The 21,933-nt window shown below is 42.1% G+C and overlaps 2 protein-coding genes across 2 annotated transcripts in view; one reads left to right on the top strand and one right to left on the bottom strand.

Annotated features, from left to right (window-relative positions):
• hs2st1a (heparan sulfate 2-O-sulfotransferase 1a) overlaps window positions 1-12,476 on the bottom strand; it is a 29,859-nt gene extending 17,383 nt beyond the window's left edge. The window contains exons 1-2 of the mRNA XM_023270578.3: window positions 12,228-12,476; window positions 11,829-12,003 (exon numbers count right to left, since the gene is read on the bottom strand). Of these exons, the coding sequence (XP_023126346.1) occupies window positions 11,829-11,952 (124 nt within the window). The 5' untranslated portion in view covers window positions 11,953-12,003; window positions 12,228-12,476. The remainder of the gene's footprint in view (window positions 1-11,828; window positions 12,004-12,227) is intronic.
• Window positions 12,477-12,753: 277 nt separating this feature from the next.
• selenof (selenoprotein F) lies at window positions 12,754-20,788 on the top strand. The gene is made up of 5 exons (XM_023270579.2): window positions 12,754-12,908; window positions 15,752-15,919; window positions 18,776-18,839; window positions 19,345-19,394; window positions 19,579-20,788. The coding sequence occupies exons 1-5, from the start codon at window positions 12,861-12,863 to the stop codon at window positions 19,708-19,710; spliced, it is 462 nt and encodes a 153-aa protein (XP_023126347.1). The 5' UTR covers window positions 12,754-12,860; the 3' UTR covers window positions 19,711-20,788.
• Window positions 20,789-21,933: the final 1,145 nt, after the last annotated feature.

The following is a 21,933-nucleotide window of genomic DNA, read 5'->3' as shown; positions in this document are numbered from 1 at the left end:
TACTCAAAACCAACACACATAAACAAGTCTACATTCAGGTGTCAGGGAGCACTAATGCTTATGAATTAGGGCAGATTGAGCCTGTGCCGTAGCAGCTTCAAACTATGACACAGTTTCCCTCTTTCAGTCAAATGTTCCTCCTTCATTGATATTTTCAAGAAAAACCTGAAGTCCGTTTGCATGTCTTTTAGCAGCTATTAATGGCTGTAATAATTTAGATTTAGTTCTATTTAGAAGTTAACTTTACAAGTTTATATCCTTCTTTGCACGTTTTAGTATTTTATTTAGTTTCACTATTGGGATTTACAAATTTTATATTGTCTACCTATTTATATTTTGTATTGTTGTTTAATGGACTGCACAGTGGCTTGGTGGTTAGCACTTTTGCCTTGCAGCTAGAAGATGTCCGGTTTGCGTCCCGGCCTTCCTGGGATCTTCCTGCATGGAGTTTGCATGTTCTCCCTGTGCATGTGTCGGTTTTCTGCAGGTATTCCGGCTTCCTTCCACAGTCCAAAAACATGCTGAGTTTAACTGATTATTCTAAAATTGCCCGTAGGTGTGAATGTAAGTGTGATTGTTTGTCTCTATATGTAGCCATGTGATAGACTGGTGACATGTCCAGGGTGTCCCCTGCCTTCACCCTAAGTCAGCTGGGATAGACTCCAGCTCCCCCACGACCCTAATGAGGATTAAGCGGTATAGATGGTAGATATGGATGGATGGGTATTGTTTTTTTTATTTTTATGAAGTCTGTCTGCACATCATTGTTTTGCTCCTTCTTGTACAGAACTTTGGTCAACTCTAGTGTTTTTTAAGAGCTATATACACAGATTTGATTTGATTGGATGTTGTTTAAAGTCTTTTGGAGCTCCAAAAGCTGTGCAAAGTCAAATAAACTGCCTCGAATGATGCCACCTGAGTAAGCTTCAATTTGGACGACTATCTTAAACAGTGTGGAGGAAGGACGTGCACAAGGCTGGGGTAAAGTTGCCTCAGCAACAGCCCCATTTACCCTCTTTGGCTGAGCTGCCCCTCTGGTGGAAACACACAGTTGCATTTCTGCTTTTGTGGCTGCATAAATAAGCGTAGCCCACAACTGCTTTCATGTCATGCAGCACTTTAGCATTCAAACTTGGTGATATCGGCGCAGTGTGAGCGCTGCTGGTGAGTCTTTTGAAGTTGTAGAAATGATTAAAGACAAATGGTACAACCAGTGGGATTCCCTGTGAATAACAGCAACAAAGACAAAAACACATACTGTGGGGATGAAGAACAGAACATTTCTAATAACTACCATTTTAGACTCTACTTTTAAATTTTTCAATCAAGCTGACAGATGACAGTGTCAAGCTCAGGATGTAAAATCACATCGCTGTTTAAACTACTTTGCAAGAAACTTTACCTGCAGTTTTTAAATGAATCAATTTACAAACTTTAAATGAATTTGTGGCTGGCTAAGTTGCCATAATCCTGCATTCTGACGGTGTAAAATAGATGGTGTATATTCATATTCATATTCACAGGTGAGAATCCGCACTTTTGTGATTCTAATAAAAACAACACCGCAAGATCAGTCAAAGCGAAGGCACCCAGGCACAGCGCTCCTGACAAAATAATTCATCTTTGGTGACAATGTTCCCTTATTAAACTGGATTTTCAGGGTTGCACACCTATTTATCTTTATTTAGGCCACATTCCAAGACTGGCTGCATCATGTGTTGTTTGCGTGGTTAATATAAATGTATGTAAATAGCACTTAATCACCAAACTGAATAAATAAACCATGACAAGACACTAATCATTAAAAAGACTCCTGGCTGCAAGCGGAAAAAAGTGGAGATGAATAATACGGCAACATTGCAAACGTTAATTATGTTATTCTAGGGTTTACAAAACGAGACACGATTTATTATCGATCAATCACGTCAAAGCCGAACCCCGAGCCATTTAATAAGGTCAGAATCGGCAGCAATCTAATCCAGTGCACTGGACGAGTGCATTAATAGTGGTCAGAGACAGGGCAGGAAGGAAGACACACACACTAGCAGAAGAAAAAAAAAAGCTTGATCAATCGGTCAGGTGCGCTGCATTACTGAATGAGCAGAAGTTGATGAAAAACAGACAAATCTCCGGATTCTCACTCAGCAGGGGGACAGTCTGAGTGTGGGAGCTGAATATTCAGCAGCGCAGATAGTTCATTAATAAGGTGCTGCACACACACACACACACACACACACACACAAAACACAGCTGTTTGCCATGTACTTATTTGTATTCTGTCTAATAAACTTCAAGCTGAAAGTCAGGCACTGCTGCTCCCTCCATTCAGCATGCTGAGGAGACAGTTGCAAAGGGAAAGACGCCATAAAAGGAGAAGGAACAAAGACGAGGAGGCACAGACGGAGGATAAAGGAGGCGGAGGAGTCACACAAGGAGAAGCACTGTCGCAGCTCTGCATTAACAGTTCATCCCTGGGGGGATGCCGGCTCTTGGACATATTACAGGTAAACAAGATAAAGGCAGCTTTAAGCCCGGATCTGCAACTATTAGGAGCAAAGTTGAACCAGGGGCTGAGGAAGAAGAAGAAGAAGTTCAGCTCCAAACATCTCCCTTCATCCTTTATCCCTTCCTGCCTGCTCTGATGAAATTGGTTGTAAAAATGCTGCAGGCTTCCTTTCTTCATTCCTTTTTTTTCCTCTCTCTTCTCTTCTCTTCTCTTCTCTTCTCGTAGAGGCTTATGATTTTCACCAGGCAGAGCTTTAAATATTTCTGTGTCACAATGAAAATTAAATCATCTCTTTCATTCCACCCCCCCGACTCCACACTCCTTCCTCCTCCTCCTGCTCCCATGATAGCACCTCATTTCCTAAGCCAGAGGCGGATTTTCTTTTTTCCTTTTCAGGCGCCCATCCAACAGTGGTTAGTAAAACACAAGGAGGATTTGAATATCACAAAAGCGGCCTCGGCGAGCAAATAAAGAAGTTGTTTACAAGTATTGATCCAGACGGAGCTGGATGAGAGCGCTGTCATTAGAAGTTATTATCTTGACAGAGGTTTATTAGCCGCTTATCGTTTCTCCTGTCAGAGGAGTAGAAGAGGAAAAGAAGAGCAAAAAAACACTGCAAACTCTGCAGAGGAGAGGTGAAGAAATTGACACCTGCTGTCGTGTTTACAACTGCAGCCTCCCTCCATCAAAAAATTTAAAAAATCAACAGGCTTTCACTGGATACGGCAACTTGTGAGCCACGGAGTCTAAATTTGATCTGAAAACAGAGTGTGGAGATGGAAAAAGATTATTTCTGAGAGCGTGTATGAGGAAAAAGTCACGTTAGGATTCAGAATTAATGTAAACATGCGAACTATCATTTCAGGTAAATAATAATAATATCACATCAGCTGTCAGTCAGAGCTCCAGTCAATGTAATGAGGCCTGGATGCTTTTAGTGCCACATGATATCTGAAGTCCATTTCGTCTTGTTGAGTGAACGGACAACTCATCAGTGACGGAAACGCAGGGGGAGACACTGAGCAGGAAGGAGTCTGTCTATGTCAGGGGTGTCAAACTCATTTTAGTTCAGTCACCACATTCAGCCCAATTTGATCTCAAGTGGGCCGGACCAGTAAAATCACAGCATAATAACCTATAAACAACCATAACTCCAAAATTTTTCCTTTGTTTTAGTGCAAAAAAGTACATTCTGAAAATGTTCACATTTAAGGAATTATCTTTCTACAAAACATCATGAAAAATCTGACATTTCTTAAGAAAAATACATTCAATTTCAGCAATGTTCTGCCTCAGTTTATCATTTACACATTACAACTTCCAGATCACAGAGTGTCTACAAAGAAACACAATATTTAGTCAGAGGCATCTGGAACTGCATGATATAGTATTTTACTTTATGATCAATATGACAAAAGTTAGACAACAAACAACAAAAACAAGACAAAATATTCCAAAAATGAGACACAAAATCTACTATTTTACTTTATGAACAAGACAACTTCTTATAGTCTAGGAATTATTATAAATTTATAGTTTACAAATTTACAATCTGCAGTTAATGTCTTCTCTGTAATTTTTACACTTTGAAGGCCGGGTTAGACCCTCTGGAGGGCATGTTTTGGCCCACGGGCCGCATGTTTGACACCCCTGGTCTGCGTGAAGAGGTAGTAAGGGGAGGCGGGGGGCATACTGGGGTGAGGCCAGCTGAGGGGAGTGATGGGTGGTGTTGGAGTGGGCTTTGCTCTTCTAGAACAGCCTCCAATTACATCCAGGGTGTGAAACCGTCCATAACAGCCCGATTAGCCTGTCTGTCATCCTGCTACAGCAGCAGAAGCCGGCTCTGGTTGCTCGCTGTGTGCGCCACTTTGCAGCAACACATTCCCCCCCTGTCGGACAAAGTGCGCGCCGGCGGCCGTAAATCCTCGGCCCCAATCAAAGCCTGCTTCTAACAATATAGCAAAAGCCCAGTGCGACCATTAGCGCTATGCCTCCCAGCCTCCCACAACAAATCCATCCCCGACACCTACGCCCATCTCCGCAGCGGGCTCCCCTCCATTAGCTGTTCAAATGGCATGTTTCAGAGAGTGACTGAGCAGGCAGGTCTGGGCGATAGACGCTGCTGGCTGCTCGCTGTGGCAGATGCCAAGGTGCAGAGTGAAAGCAAATGACTCGTGCTGCCTTTATACCCTTAGGGAAGCTAAAAACAGGAGATGTGAGGTGTCAGGGAGAGTTCAAAGGGAACCTGAGTGCTGTGTCAAGAGAGGGAACAAGAAAAGAGGAGGAAAAACTGCAGCTCTGCACATTTCAGAGGTTGAGGCTTGCAGCTGGAGTAAAGAAGCGAGGCACGGCCTGCTTGAGTGCTGCCAACCTGCCACCAATTAGCCTTAAAAAGGAAGCCACCGTTTGGTTTCAAGTGAGTCCCAGGCACCAGTTGACTCTTGATAAATGTGGGGGAGTAAAAAGGGAAATGTGGTAGAAACTTGGATCATCAATAAATGTGTCAAATATGTGCAGCAGCGGTCTGAGCAGCAACAGCAGCAGGTCAGCGCCGAGGCACAAAGTTGTCCAATCAGTGTCTGTGCAGTGGGCGCATGAGGACAGGCTAACGATGCCTGACCGGTGTCCTTTCAAGAGCAAATTCCTGACCAGGTCCCCAGGTCCCTCGGCAGCGGAGTGCGAGGGTGGGCTGCGAGTGCTTGGCATGACAATCAAAGTCAAATTCAAACGCCAGCCCGGCAGCGTCGGGCCTGCGGCAACAAATGAATGCTTAAAAATCTTGCGTCAGCTCTGCAAACACTCCGACAATGAGCGCCATGCATCCCCTTCCTTCTTCTGCATTCAACAGCCTCTCTCTTCTCCTCTCAGAGCTCATCACAGAGCCGCTTGTGTCTGGAACTAAATATCACCATGCAACAGATGGAAATTGAATTCCTTTAATCAGGCTGAATAACGGCCAGCAGATAAAAGGCGATGATGCTGAGGGAGAGAGAGAGAAAAAACAGAGTCTCCGAGTGTCTGTACTGCTGGAAGACACTCAGGCCTCACACAGTCTGCAGGGCAAAGAGTTGAAAGGTCTTTTTTTCTCCAGTTACAAGGGCACAAGGTGACAGTTTTATAAGCAACGTTTCTATTTATGCAGCTCCACTATACCAAAATCCTCCACCAGAATAAACCTGCCACCTATAGCTTCAGGTTGGCATCAAACGGAGCATAGAAGCTGTTGAAAAGCTGGGCTCTCTTGAATGAAAACGCTCAGTGAGATGAATATTCTCCCTGAGGAAATGAGGCTAATGTGGCTTCAATCTATAAAAGCAGGTAGCAAGGACAGATGTTACACAAATAATGATGCACTCAGCTGTGTAATGAACATGCTTTCAGCCGGAAAAGATGGGGAACAAAGAAGCAAGCGGCATTGAAAGTGGAAGTGATTGGCACTGGTATGCATTTAACTAAATATTTCCGACAAAACTACACAATTTGAGGGATTATTGAGCTCTGCACCGAACTCACCCTCAGGCGAGGTCTGCTAAATTACATCCTCTCCTACAGTCTTGACTTTAATGCAAGTTTCAGCTTTTTACATGAAAAATAAGTGGTACCAGATTAATCTTCACATAACAATGACAATGCATACACGATCTCCTGCTCACGTTTTTGGCAAACACCAATCAATCTGGACGTGATTTATATTAACTGCTTTTACGTGAGCGTTCTATTCCAACTATCTTCTTAAAAAGAAAAAGAAAATTGCTCAAGAGCACTTGATAAAGTTCAGACCAGGGCTGTCACAATATGAGGTTTTCACTACATTATTATTTATTATCATGGCCAAAAGAATTCACACTAACAATATTATCATGATATTTATAGTAAATTTTAAAAAAAATGCTATCATTAACTTTGATTACTGTGTGTTTTGACTCTTTTTGGCAAAAGAATTACACTCAAAATAAAAAAGGCAGTCATAGGTTTAACCTAATTTTTTTCAACAGCTAGTGTTATTTCACAGTTATTTTGTTAAATTACAGATAATATGTCATACAATTACAAAAAAACTGCAGAAAAATTGGAAACTTTGCAAATTTCCCTGCTGCCGAATCAATATAGATTCTATCTATCTATCTATCTATCTATCTATCTATCTATCTATCTATCTATAAAAGTGATACTTACACTCTCTACTTTACATGTTGACTGCAACAAAAACAAACAAAACAAAAGAAATGACAGGCCAAAAGAATAAATAACGTCAACATTAAAAATCTGTTCTTAAATGGTAATTTGCTCTTTTACATAATTTGACTTGAAAATTACATGATTTATTTTATTTTTATTGTTAATTTACAGATATTTGCCGTTATTTTGTGTAGTTTTTACAGTGTTACAGTACTTCACAGTTTTTTTTAAAGGTAGTTAATTTTTTTACAGTGCATTGTATGTAGTTACTGTCTCTGCATTATTTAAGATATTATCACATGTGTATTACTAAACTAATATTAAAAACTAGAAACAAATTGCTTCATCACTTAGTTGTCAACTATTAAATCGATCATCAACTATTTTGATTATTGAGTATTTGGTTTGAGCAATTATTTAAGAGAAACAATAGTCAAAATTGTCTGATTTCAGTTTCTAAAATGGAAAAAAAATTCTAGTTTCTTTACTCCTCTGAGACACTAAACTGAATATCAAGACATTTGTCATCCTGAGCTTTGGAAAACACTGAGAGATCATTTTCTGACATTTTCTAGACTTAGAAACTAATTGACTAAGTGAGAAAGTAATCAACAGATTAATTAACAATGAAGATAACCATTAGTTGCAGCACTGAAGTATTATATTGGTATAACACCTGTAGTTCAGAGCTGGGAAAAATCTTCTGGGGTGTCTTTAACTTTTAACCAACCTCTAGAGCGAATCTAATCACTGGTGAATAAAATCCAGGCGCTGGTCTTCTGTTAGACGCCAATGAAACACTACTCAGGAATGTCAGTCTCAAACTTCCGAGTAAAGTAGCGTGAAATTCTTCAAGGTGAGCGCCTGAAATTGCCTGAACTGATGGAGAGTTAATGGCAGCCCTGACAGAAAACGCGAAGCCTTGAATCCTTATCCCGTCGGCTCTTTATTCGAGAAACTTTATTTCCATCCATCCATCCATCCCTGTGCAGCCTATGTTAGCGTTGACCCAGTCGGCGGCAGCAGCCGGAGAGTAATACTGTCAGAATAATGGATTAGGCCCACAGCAGGACACACAGCTGCATCGAGGCATGTTTGCAATGCAGGACGCTCCTCGGTGAAACCTTGAGAAGACGATTAGCTTGGAAGCAAATCACAGCTTGTCTGCCCTGCGGGAGGCGTCTAATGGGGGAAATGATTCAACCTGCGTGTCGGGAAATAGGATCCCTCGCTGTGAGGAGAGGACGCCGGCCATTCCAGCCCACAACAAGTTAACTGTGCTCATGTAAAAACACGATACAGGACGGTGACATATAGATCCTCCTTTTCCCCCCTTAATTATCATGTGAGAGTCATTCGAGCTATCTCGGTTTGGGTTTGGACACCACCTGTTCTTGTTACGGTCGCCGTGCTGCCTTTTATTGCTGCACAGATGGACCTGCAGCAGGCGTACCTGGTAATGTAAGCAGCCCTGTGGCTGTCTGTCTGTCAGCATCGCGCCTCTGAAAGCCTCAGTCACAACTATTTGACTATGCAGCACATAATTCAGAGCTCCAGTGTTCAGACGTCTGCTCAGTCCAGTCATCCATCAGAGCACTTTTTGCCAAGTCAACAGATTCTCGTGGCGGTGGGCAGGCAGGGGGAAGGCCTCTCAGGTTCTGTTTCAGCATTGGGAGACTATATGTGTGTGTGAGTGTAAAGTATAACCCTTTACAGCAGCAGTAAACCATGTCACAGGCCAATATAGCCATCTAACCCTGCAGGAACCCCTGATTGTTCCAACATGTGAAGCCTCAGCCGGAGATTCTGTATTCGGTTTACGTGACTGTTAGCCGTTTTATTCGCAGTCCGCCCTGGAAACTCTCCAATGTAGACTCACCTTTGAATCATCTGCCAAAGTCTGTCTATTAATTAATTAGCCTTCAGCTCCAGGGCCAGGAGTATTAAACAGCTAATGATTATTCCTTTTACAAATTAAATTCCTCTTGGTCTACACAATGTCGGAAAACAGTAGGAAGAAATGGTCGTAACATGACATGTTTAGATTCTTTGGTCAGTGTGGCAAACACACATTGGAAGACCTTGAACGAGCTGCAGCAACACAGGTCAATCCACTCATCAAGACATCGGGTCACACTTTCAGCTCTGGACAAAGTAAAGGGAGTCTGACACCAAGCATCAGAAGCCCTAATTGATTCAATTAGTAGCTGATTGAAAATTATTTGCCCATCATTTTTAGAATCAATTAATAATTAAAGCCCAATTGCCAACTGGAAATAGCAAACTACCACTACTGATTGATCTGTTGAGTATCTTGTGAGAAACTGCACAGTTACAGTTAGGGGTCGAATCTGATCGGACCCGATATCTAACCATTTTTCCAGTTATCGATACTGTTACTTTTTGTGAAACCGATTCCCAGTTAAATAAATGATCTGAAACCCTGCTGTGACTCTGATGCAGCTGCCTCTCTCTATCTGTAGTCACTCTGTGGTCTCAAGCAAAGTCTCGCCCACAGCGCTGTTGGATTGGCTACACGTCACGAGTAATAGCTAATCAATACTAATGGATGAACGCTAAAAAGCTCTCTTTTAATTAAACACAAGTAAAAACTTAAGAAAAACAAAGAAACAAAGGCGTTTCAGTGAAGTTTTGTGTTGGAATAGTGTTATTCAAAATTATGAAACCAGGATTTCCTTTTTTTTCTGCAAACATCACCTAATTAACAATCAATAATTGATCCTGACTAGACTGTATTGGTCGATGCCTAATCACAATTTCCTGGAATCCAAGGTGATGTCATCAAAAACCCAACGATGGTCAGTTCACCTTTAAGTAACATTCAGAAAATCTTTCTCATTCTGACATTAGAGAAGCTGGAAACTGCACTTATGCAACTGACCTGATCATGAAAACAGTTGTCAATCAATTATCTATTGGCTGCCTAATCGTTGCAGCTATAAAGTCAATACTGTTAAGTTGGTAAAAACAAGCAACTCAACGACATCTTGTAGGGGTGAACAATTAATTAAAACATTATCAGAACCCCATTATGGGCAAGTGCAATAATCCAAATGACTGGAGCAGTATGGGGCTACAGAGATGACTCAGCCTTGAAATCAAATTCTTCAAAGGTAAAGGAACATGCTTGTTTCAAACATGCACGGTAAAAAAAAAAAAAAAAACAAGCACAACTTTCATTCTCTACTGAAATTGCTAATCAAAGCACAATTGCAATATCTAATAATAATAATCGCAATACTTTTTATTTGCGTATCATTCAGCCCTAATGCCCCCACCAGCTCTCAGACATTACATGGGGCTTGTTGGTTACATAGGGCTAAACAACTGACTGAAAAAGACAACATGTTAATCAATAATGACACCAATTGTTAGCCCCAGCGCTGACACTACCACGACAACACAGACTTGGTTCACCGATGCAGGTGTTCTCACATCCATCCATCCATTATCTATACACCGCTTAATCCTCACTAGGGTCGCGGGGGGGGGCTGGAGTCTATCCCAGCTGACTCGGGTGAAGGCAGGGGACACCCTAGACAGGTCGCCAGTCTGTCACAGAGCTACATATATAGACAAACAATCACTCTCACATTCACACCTACGGGCAATTTAGAGTAATCAATTAACCTCAGCATATTTTTGGACTGTGGGAGGAAGCCGGAGTACCCGGAGAAAACCCACACATGCACAGGGAGAACATGCAAACTCCATGCAGAAAGATCCCGGGAAAGCCGGGACGCGAACCAGGGACCTTCTTGCTGCAAGGCGAAAGTGCTAACCACTACGCTACTGTGCAGCCCTGGTGTTCTCACATATTTTGGATAATTAGGCATCTTGTCATATCAATTCATTAACATCTTCCTCAGCTCAGTTCAACTTACACCCTCATCTTTCAAGAGCTTTCCCAGCAATGACTCCACCCAACTTCAGCCTAATCTATCAGAATGACACCTGTATGGAAGTGCAGGGACTTTAAAATGTATGTTGAGATGGAAGAGACCCTTTTCACTTCCATGGGTCATAGCAAGAAAAGAATTACTATTAATATTAATGACTTCTCTGTCCCACTGAGCGTACCTGTGAGTCACATGACCACACCATGAAATCCACTCCTGCCATTGTCTGTGTTATTAATTACACCTCCTCTCCAGTGCCAGACTCCTATTCTCATCAAAAGAAGACAAGATGTGGTGTGAACCCCTGAGGTACGCTGGCTCCCAGTGTCTGCAGCGCTCGGCTGCTCCTTAAAAAAAAAAATCCCCACAGTGGAGGCACCAGAGAGATAATCCCGCACTGTCCCAGATCTTTATTGGGACTGAGGCCCTGATGGGAGCGAGCAATGAGATTTGAACGCAGTGCTTCAATCAGAGGGGAGAGTTTGGTTTGGAGAAGGGGCAGGATGGGATCTGCAGCAGGGTGGTGGCCGCATGAATGTAGAATATTACTAAAAAGCAAGAAAGGCCGTAACACGTCCCCCACTGACCACCACCCTGACCCTGAACACTCTCTAAATTAGCCGCTGCTTTCTACCCATATGCAGTCCATTCATCAATTACTCGACTGACAGACAATTAATCCACAACTGTTTTGACGGTCAGCTTGTTATTGGAGTGATTTTTCGAGCAGAATCATTCTCCAGATGCTGCTTTTCTGCGTGTCATCTTAGACTTCAGGAAACTGTGACGGTCAGTTTGCAACACTTTGTGACATCCAATAACACAAATGACGGCTCACTAAGCAGAAAAAAAACTGTAGCATTAATTAATGATAATGAAAACAACTGAGCTGCTGCACTGATGTATTAAAAACAATCAGTCAGTGTCTGTCACTGTCAGGACAAAACGCCTCCTCAGTCTCACACTGCATTGCACAAATCAGGACGAGAGGTTGATGTGTGTATACATTCGTCATGCAAAGTTCAGATGCTGAACATCTCATCATCCCTGTGTGCCACATGATGAAGCACTGCTCTCTCTGACCCAAATGCACAACAACAGGGAAGCCCAAGATCTACACTAAACCCCGGTGAGAGAGACCTCACACACAGCCTGAGGATGTTCCTGGAGAGCCGTGATCAGGGTCGGGGGGTGGGTGGGGGGGGATCGGGGCTGCAACTTACCGAGCTTTCCCCGGGACTCTTCCAGCTTCTGGATCTGGTTCTCCAGGAAGAACATGGCCACTGCGAACGCCAGCAGCGCCAGAAGCTGCAACTTGGGCGGCATCATGACTCTGAGCAGCCCCATCAAATCATCCAGAGTAGGGATATGGTCAGTCCATGCTCAGAGGAGGAGACACTGGAAACACACAAGGAGCGACGATGGTGGTTACAAAGCGGCTGTGTGTGTGTGCGCGTGTGTGTGTGTGTGTGTGTGTGTGTGTGTGTATGGCCCTCTCTCCCTCCTTCCCTCCCTCTCACTGTGTGTGTGTGTGTGTGTGTGTGTGTGTGTGTGTGTGCGTGTGTGTGTGTGTGTGTGTCTGTGTGTAGATATATCTCCCAGTGTTCAGACCCTCCGTTTACCTCAAATGCGATGTGTTCATGCTCGGCTTTCATCAGGTCGATTCCCGGCAGAGGAGCGTCGTAAAAGCCGCAGAGATGCGTCCAGATTTGCGGCTCCGGGCAGAAGGGAGCGGGTCTACCAGCCGCTGTCGCCTGCGTCCCCCATGTAGCCGTTGTCCTGTCCCATCCAGTGTGTTCACCGCCGCACCACGGACACACTATTACTACCAGTCAGGCCATTGGGTGTAATAACAGTCCAACACACGGCGGAGGGTTTCTATTCGTCCCCCTTCGCTGTCTGTTCAATCCGGATTGGACCGTTTTCAGAAACAGACGCGGACTCAAACGGCAGGTGGCGCACTTCACTTTATAACCATGGTAACAGCAGCGACGAGGAAGAAACTACGAGGCGACCTTAGTGTATGCCAGAATGCAAGAAATAGAGAAAAAAAAATAAAACACCCTCTTTCTGACTTTAGATATTTTTAAAAATACTCCCACAGCCCACAAAGCGGAATTGTATTAGTATGTTTCAAAAATATCAACGAAGCAAACCGTCATTCGTAGCGCTTAACAGTCAGGCGCAACGGAGGCCTCCCTCCCGTAAGACACAGGGGTCCTGAGGGTAGTTTCGCTAACAAAGCAGGCTGCAAAATGTCGGGAGAGGTGTATATCCTGTGGCTTCTGTCGCTACTACAGACGGTGAGTTTATTAACAATAACAGTTGCCAGTTTTAGCAGCTGTCAGAAGAGCTAATAGTTAGCATGAAGGGCTGGACAGGCCGTCAGCCGGTTACGTTCTGTTTGTTGAGCCGCATCCTGCTGAGCCCGGAGCTTCAAAATGACGTGGCTGATAGGGGAAGTGAAGCCGCAGCGGTGTCTGTTTCTGTGCTAACTGCTTTTTGCTGCCTTTACACCAACTGTTGTCCACTATCCGTGTGATTTTATAAGACATATAGGAAAAAGGTGACGGCAAACCAAGACTCCCTGTGTCCTGACTTTATTTATCCCGTCAAATGCTGTGCTCTTTTAAGTAAAATCAGAATAAATCTCCTGTAAGTTCTCCAGCTAAAGCTAGAGTGGAATAACACTGGCAAAGAGAAAGTGCATAACACAGGGTGTCAAAATGGTGTCCATTCGACTAAATAGCAAGTTTTTTTTTTTTGTTTAGCACCTTATATTCGGAGGTGAAGTGCTTTACAGGCAAAGGTAAAATACACAATACAGCAGAATAAAATGGATTGATTTAAATGAATCAATGGCAGCAAACAGTTTGGATCAAAAGCACACACATTTTAGAGTAAAAAATAAACTAGTGGACCAAGAGAGCATAAAAAAACTGAAGACGAACAAGAGATAGATAGATAGATAGATAGATACTTTATTAATCCCGAGGGAAATTCAAGTGTTCAGCAGCTTACATGTAACAACAGAAATAACCAAAAGACAAGACGGGCAGGTTAGTAACATTAACATTAAAGGTTAGTATATACTGTGAAAAACTTGCAACATATTACCATAAAAAATACTTCTAATTTTAAAATCTATAGAAATATTAAATGTGTTAAAGGTCAATAGACAGTATTTACATATTCTGAGGCACCGTGATTTAAAGTGATGTGAAGTGACTTTGACAGGTAGTAAGACTAAAACTACATAAGATGCATCACATTTTACAATCACTTTGACCTAATGTGACTTGACAGAGACCCCCCCGACCACTCAGTGATGAGTTGTACAGTCTGATGGGCGGCAAAAGAGTTCCTGAGCCTATTGGTGGAGCAGGTCAGAGACAGCAACCTGGAGCTGAACACACTCCTCTGCCTGATCACAGTCCTGTGCAGAGGATGCTGGGTGTGGTCCACGATGGAGAGAATCTTCTCCAGGGTCCTTCTCTCTGCTACTGAAACCAGAGAGCCCAGCTCTGTGCCCACCACTGAGCCAGCTCTCCTCACCAGTCTGTCCTGTCGTGCAGCGTCCCTCTTTTTAATGCTCCCTCCCCAACAAACTGCAGCATAAAAGAGAACACTGGACACGACAGACTGGTAAAACATCAGCAGACGTTGAAGGACCCAGTCTCCTCAGGAAGTACAGATGACTAGCTTTACAAGCTAAAAACTTGTAAAGGATAAAGAATACATGAATATGTAATAAAATAAAACTAAAAGCAAATCAAAGTGCAGACACATTTAATTAAAGTGCAGGTAGTGTAGACCAGACTTTTAAAAATAACAACAATGAACAGAATAATTCTAAGCACTGAAAAAAGAAGTGACTTAAGTTGGGCAGAATTCCAATGGGAGCTGGTTCGTAAACATATGACAGCTGTATCAGGCTTCATAAAACATATTTGGGGTCAAGACCTTTCAGAGACTTATAAATAATAAATAGAACCTTAAATTTAATTCAACATTCACAAGGAAACCAATGCAGGGAATTAGGAATTGGAGTAATGTGTCTTCTTACAGTTTTTTTTTTATTTTTTTTTAATTTTTAAGAAACAAATGGTCTTATTAGGGATGTGTTACACTAGTCCTCTTTACGAGTGATAAATCATGAATAAGTTTTTCTAAATCTTGTTTGGACACAAGTTTCCAAAGGTTGCTATGTGCTACAATGACCGAATGAGGATCTAGTTGCAGCTTTGATGTGGCTGCTTAAATTTAGATCTAAATAGGACACTGAAACATTAGAGGACGGCTTCCTGACTCACAAACGTGAAAACATGTTCAGTCTCTCCTCGTAGTATCTTTATTAGGCTGCATGTTAGGGAAAAACTCACCAATCATTTGGACATTTTAAAAGCTGCCACACACTTCAGTAAGGAGGTTGAACACACATCAGCTTGAAATATCTCAGTAATTGCCGGCATGTTCACCCACATTTCCACCAGATGATCAATTCAAAGACTTTCTCTGGAATTACTAACGCTAAATCAATGAAAGTCCAAGTGAGTTTAATGCTTTGTTCTTCGTTGTTTTTGTTAGTATTAAGTGAATTGTAACACTGGATGTTTGTAGAGTTCTATATCTTACCATAGTATAAAATTAGATTGTATGATATACTTCTCACTAGGGCTGAACAATCAATCTATTTATAATTGATATCTTGAAATGCAGTTAGCAAATAGCAAAGGCTGCAGTTTAGGATATATGTCATGCATTGTGTCCTACCCAGGGTTTAAACTGTTGTGTAAGTTGTTTTATACATCCATAGTGTCCTCCTTTAATGTTGTCTCGTTGTAAAGACACATCTGTTACACTGTGAATATTGACGTAAAGCAGGACTTTAGAAAATTGTATTGCAATTGTATTGCAAAAAAAAAATTGCACATTTTTTCAGACAACTCACAACAGAATATTTTCCACGTCGATCAGCTCTGCTTCTCAGTCTTCCAACATCCTCAGTTCCTAATTTCAACAGTTTTCATTAATAGCTGCTTTTTTACTCTCACACTCCTGCCATTGTGAAGTAAGCACTTTATGAAAACTTTGCCTTTTCTTTGTTCTTCTCTTGATCTTTTCGTCTCCTTCTTGCTTTCCCCAGCTGTCGGCGTACGGTGCCGACCTGTCGTCTGAGGCCTGCAGGGAGCTGGGCTTCTCCAGCAACCTGCTGTGCAGCTCCTGTGACCTGCTTGGGGAGTTCAGCCTCACCAAGCTCCAACCCAACTGCCGGCAATGCTGCCAGCAGGAGGCCCAGATGGAAGCACGCAAGGTAAAGGGTTTAAACTGAAAGTCTAGAGTAAATCACAGCGTGGAGCATATTAAAAAGACCTTAGGAAGGAGATTCAGTGAGAATAGCATGGTCAGAAACAAGGTTGACTCAAGTGCATGCAGTAAAAATGGCCTTTTGTGCTGTGTGACTGAGACTTGACAGATCTGATGATGCACAATAAATAGTTTATTGAGCTGAATGTATGCTGTCATTAGTCCTTTACTGAGTTTTATGCAGGACAGCGGATAGTGGTAGCACTTAGAAAACCTCTCTGTCAGACTACGTCACTTTTATGGACAGGGTCACAACCATCAGCATTTGGACTGCTAATAAAAACAGCCTCGTTTTAACCTCTCTGTTGACGCTGTTTGCAGCTGTGCATCGGGTCTGAGCTGCCACACACAAAGTCTGTCACTAGCTGTCCGTCTCAATCTTTCTCTGTGATGTTCAGAGGCGAGGCTTCTTAACCCCAGTCCGACACTCCCCATGGGGTCAAGTTTTGCGGTGGCAGCCTCTCTGTAACCGGTGAGGAGGTGTTACTGTACGCTCAATGCTCCGGTGATTGCAGCTAAATCAGAAGGAGTCCCCGCTGTGTTGTGACGGATAAACAAAGACTCAAGTGATGGCGGCAAAACAATGTCATTTTTCTTTGATTAAGCATAGCCCCCAGAGTGCGTGAGTGGTATCCTAGCAACAGCACCTTGGGAGAGTGTAGTGCACACCTCATTACACCCCTTGATGATAACTCTGTTTCAGGCAGACACTTAGAGCAAAGATTACTCCTCTTCCTCCTCACAATTTGAGTGGAAATGTCACTTACAAGAGCAATTGCCTGTCTCCAGCTGCACTCTGAGGGTAGCAGCAGAGACGATGGTGTCACTAAGCACATTCTCCCCTCAGACAGCAACAATTATCTGCCTTAAAAATTCTTTTTAGTCTCTCAATTGACATCAGTGCCATGTCATTAAACCCTCTGAGAAATGGGTTGTTGCACAGCCTCGTCGATTAGTGGGATTCAGCGAGCGCGGAGGGCATTTGGGTTACTCGTTTTTGGATCTCTGCAGGGCACCCGCACATAGCAGCACCTCAGCTCCCCTGGGTGTGATGGCACATTACATCTCTGTAGAGAAGAAAACCCTCGTGAGAGTCCGTTAATGACAACACGCGAAGTGTCCATTTCAGGGCTTTTAAGCCTAATGTTATTCTATATTTATCTTCTTATCAGACAGTCAGTCAGGAAAACACCAAAATCAAGTAATCCTGCTAACAAATACTGTGTGTTTCCTTTATTTCTGCGTGTCACTCATACACAGTGTTGCCCAAACAACTATTAAAAATACAGAAATGAGCCACACTGTTGCAGTGGGTGACATGTTCCCTCATTACCTGTGTACCATTGTTTATATTGATTTGGTCTCATTCTGTTGCTCGGTGCAACACTTGCACAGCTGAGAGTAGTTGCTGCATTTCCTCCTGGTTGAGTGCTAAACACCGCACAGCTGAGCAGTTTGCAAAATATATTGAGCCTTTTAAAAGCATTTTATTAGTGACATGTTTTAAGAGAAGTTTGTTACGAGGAACCAGTGGACTTTGGGCTGAGTGCCACATACTGCTCGGGGAAACTAGAAAGTGTTTTTTTGTGGGATTTGTTGACAAAAATGTAGAATAATTCTACTTTTGTCTTTTGATCTTGAGACGTGAGAAATGTTGTTATGCGAGATAGGAGCGATGCTGAATAATTATGTGATAATTGTGAAAAAATAGGGTTAAATTGTCTAAAACATTTCCAATTTAAGGACAAGAGTCACTTCAACTGACATCTTTTGGCATTTAACCTCCCTATTTTGGAGCAAAAATGTGAAAAGAACATTTACAAATTGAAACGGCTGCAGCTTCTTACCCATTCTGGCTATGGATGAATAAGAAACAGATTTGTGATTTTTCCAACGTCGAGGACCTTCTGAATCCTATGACACCAAATGTGTTCAGGTTTATTGATGTAGTAAAGTGAAAGAAGGGCAGGGATTGGACCATGGACATGGGTTTCCTCTGGGAGTTTATGAGGTTAGACTCATTGTTGTGCTCCTATATCACAGATCCTAGTTAAACCTAAAAGGGCAAGACTGGATTATATTTTATCACATGACTTATTTCTTGTTAACCTTTAATGTTTTCTGTTCTGATAATTTCGTAGAGAATATGACTGGACATGGATGCAGTTTCTGATGTGAGCTTTAGGTTTTAAATTATTGATAGAATGATTAACTATCTACCAACATCGAAAATGTTAAAATTCTTCATGCGAGTCCAAATAAAGTCGTCTGTCGTTTGTTTCCCGGTCTCGACAGCGTCGTGGCTCGTCTGTGTTCTTCTGATCTTCCATGTATGGTCAAAATGAAAAGCACGAAAATGTAATTTCAGCTGTGCCAGGGCTGTTTACAGAAACACAGGAGGAGAGGATCCTGGCTTTGCATGTGTAATTTAATTTGCAGTGTGAAGCAGCCGACCAGGCCATTTACCACCCTCCTCCCTGAAAACAGCGAGCGGGGCACGGTGTTGAAATACTGCTGTGACACTCCAATTTCCTCTAACTTATTGTGTATTGGTGCTGGAGGTTTGATTACAAGTGAGCCCTGCACAAACCGCCATCCATCAGCCCCACTCCATATGCACAGGCTCACAGTTTAATGACCCCCAAGGAGTCGCCCAGACACATTTATGAATCAGTCCGCCTGAATCAAATTACTCCTGCAGACCAGACATCCTGCCACCAGCAGAACCGCTGTATGTGGGCACTGATGTGTGGGAAGGAAACCTCCTCGTGGACTGCTTCACCTTGTTTTTCTCTGCACGCAGCTGTACGCCGGGGCAATCCTCGAGGTGTGCGGATGAAAATTGGGGAGGTTCCCTCAAGTCCAAGGTGAGTTTTACTGTTTTGATTTTACTTATTATCTCGTTTTGAAGCAGCTTGTCTTAGTCAACGGCGATGCAGGTGAAGCGTATCTTTTTGAAATCGTTTGTTAGCAGTTGGTGGCCCAAAACACCTGCAGGATGGTTTCTGAAGAAGCTTTTTTTTTTTTTTTTTTTTTCTGAAGAAGCTTTTGAAGTTTCAGTTTTTTCCCCTCCTGTGTGTCTCCCACTCCCGCTAACGTGGTTAATTCAGTGTCGAGTTACGTTGATGGAGTTGGTGCAGCTCGCCTCAGCATGGGGGGTAAACGTCTGGAGTGCCGTCTGTGCCATATGGCTGTCGTTTGTTTACTTCAGCTGTAGCCATCCTGTGTTTTCAACTGTCTCCTCTGCTGTTAACGCCGCATTCTCGGGAGGCTTTGCAGTTGGCAGTAATTACAGAGCGGCGCACTAAAATATGAAGCCTAATTGACTGATTTATCACCTGGCATTCATCACTTTTTCTTTTTCTTCCACAGCTTTTGTCAGAAGCGACAAGCCGAAGATGTTCAAGGGTCTTCAGATCAAGGTAGCATTGATGAATTGTGTTGCTTGTCATCATTAAGCTTCATCTGAGGAGAAGTTGCGATTTCTACGATAAATTAGATCAAATCGCTGAAATGAGTCACAGATATTTCTCTGAATATTTAAGAGCATTCCTAACAAACCTCCTCTTTTTCTGTCCTTCTCTTTAACACCCTCCCACACTGCAGTACGTTAGAGGCTCGGATCCTGTACTCAAGCTTTTGGACGATAACGGGAACATCGCTGAAGAGCTCAGCATCCTCAAGTGGAACACTGACAGCGTGGAGGAGTTCCTGAGTGAGAAGTTAGACCGAATATAGACACGAGTCCAATTTTTGTTTTGTGTTTTTTTTTTTTTAGTTTAAATGGTCAGTTCGCCCAAACTACAAAGGAAAAATATTTGACTACTTCTTGTTTAGCCCAGCTGTGCAGACAGTTTCTCTGTTATGTTCCTGAACTTATGTTTGTGACGCATTCATCTTTATCAGGAACTTCTCTTTCCCTAAACTGTGAGCAGATTAATAACCTTAAATCTTGGCAGTGTTAAACACCAGAACGACTCTCTACTTAAGAAACCGTCCACATGACAACTGAACAACAAGCACACTGCTCCCAGTAACATCTAAATGTAATGTTTCACCATTTTTCAAAAATCCAGTCATGATTCAGCCCGTTTGGCAGAAATCACAAAAGAGATCTTTAGGAAACTTGAGAAAATAAAGCAAACTACCTGCACAGCTGCTTAATTCCTAGAGGAAAGTGATCAAATATTTTTAGTTTTTGTAGTTTGTGTGAACCGACAGTTTAATAATTTACCGATTTGAACACAACTTGGCCTTGATAGCTGGTTGCTAAATCCCTGCTCGATGCGACTGTTTTTGTATCTGAAAATCATGAATTTCTTGTCAGGTTTTTACCAAAAAAACCTCATGTGAGATTGTGAAAAAACATAATCATGGAGCCCAGAGGAGCAGCACACCCGAAATGGTTTTACAGGCTAATCATGGCTCGCAAAGTGTGCGTTCAGTTTCAAAAACACTTCTGCACTTCATGAAGTGTTTCATCATTTATCTGTGGGAGTTTCCGTTTCCCTCCTCTCTGTCTGTCTGTCTGATATTCTTGTATAATTATTTTTTTATAATGCTGAACATTATGACTGATGGGATTTGCAGTAAGAGTGAATGGATCCTAGTTTGTCCTCGAATGCAGATGTCTCTGCTGAGGGACACTTTAGTGAAGATCTCACAGTAAACCAGAGTTGGGATGTGAGATCTGATGTAAAATGTGTGTTTTCCTGCATCCTCTGCTTTGAAGACAAACTGGATTTGTTTTGGAAGTGTGTTTTTCAGCAAGTGAGGTGACGGTTTAAATATGCAACAATAAACAAAGTCTCTCATAGTTTTTGTCTCAGTAGTGTCATTTTGTCTAGTGGAAGTAGTACCACAAACACATTTGTTAGTATAAGTACATTTAAGCACTGTACTTATCTACAGTTGTGTTCTGCACTTCAGTGTTTACATTTGCTGCTTATTTCCATCACCACATACCAGACGAAAACATTCTGCTCCATTCATTTAACAGTTTTAGTTACTTTTAGGATGAAGAATTTACACAGTGGGTAATATATCAAGCTTTTAAAATGCAACACATTATTAAAGATTACATCAGCGGTTTCCAACTTTTTATGTAGACGGGCCACATTTTAACAGCTTCACCAAATAGTAATGTTTTCCTGTAAACTTCTCACATGGTTTTGTTGCAGTAAATTTTCAAATGATCCAATATCTTACCAAAAAAAAAAAATCAAAGATTAAGTATATACAAGTGTAAATGAAGCAATTCAAACCCGCAGCAGCTACAACAGTAACATGATGCTGACACATTTATTGCTTCACTATTAATAATCTAATGATGTCATATATAAAAATATATCAGAGGGAACAAACAAGATCTTCCACTTTTATATTTCAACAACATTAGCTGTTAATGCTTATGTACTTTTTACTTCAGTAGGGGTTTTCATGCAGTACTTTAAATGTTATAAAATATTTGAACATTGCTGCAGTGGTAATTTGACTCGAGTAAAGAGGACCAATACTTCTTCAACCTTTAGTGACTGACAGGTTTTAAAAGCAAAGATGTGACTTTGCTGACATCTAGTGGTATTTAGTGGAATTGCAGCTCAGATATGTGACAGGAGGGCACCCAGCCTGCTAGCATACAATACAAGTTTAGTGCATTCAGACCCTGATATAATTAGGATGAGGTAATTTTGCAAAAGCCCAAGTGCAAAAAGTTACCTAACAAAGGTTTGTAGGCCTTTTATAGTTGCTATATAGCTAAAAAAATAATCTACATTGTCAATTTATTTGTTTGTATTGTTGATTTTTTCTCCATGTACGTTTCCATCACCTCTGCCAGAAATACAAGGAGGCCCAAAGTTACAGTTTAGCGTTCTCCCTGAACAGATGAGGAAACATGTCAGGCCTAAACCTACCCACGTGTGATCATAACCAATGCAGAGTTGTGTGTGTGTGTGTGTG

Source organism: Amphiprion ocellaris, chromosome 10 (genome assembly GCF_022539595.1).
Source record: "Amphiprion ocellaris isolate individual 3 ecotype Okinawa chromosome 10, ASM2253959v1, whole genome shotgun sequence".
Taxonomy (NCBI): Eukaryota; Metazoa; Chordata; class Actinopteri; family Pomacentridae; genus Amphiprion; species Amphiprion ocellaris.
This window is presented reverse-complemented; position numbering and strand designations above follow the sequence as displayed.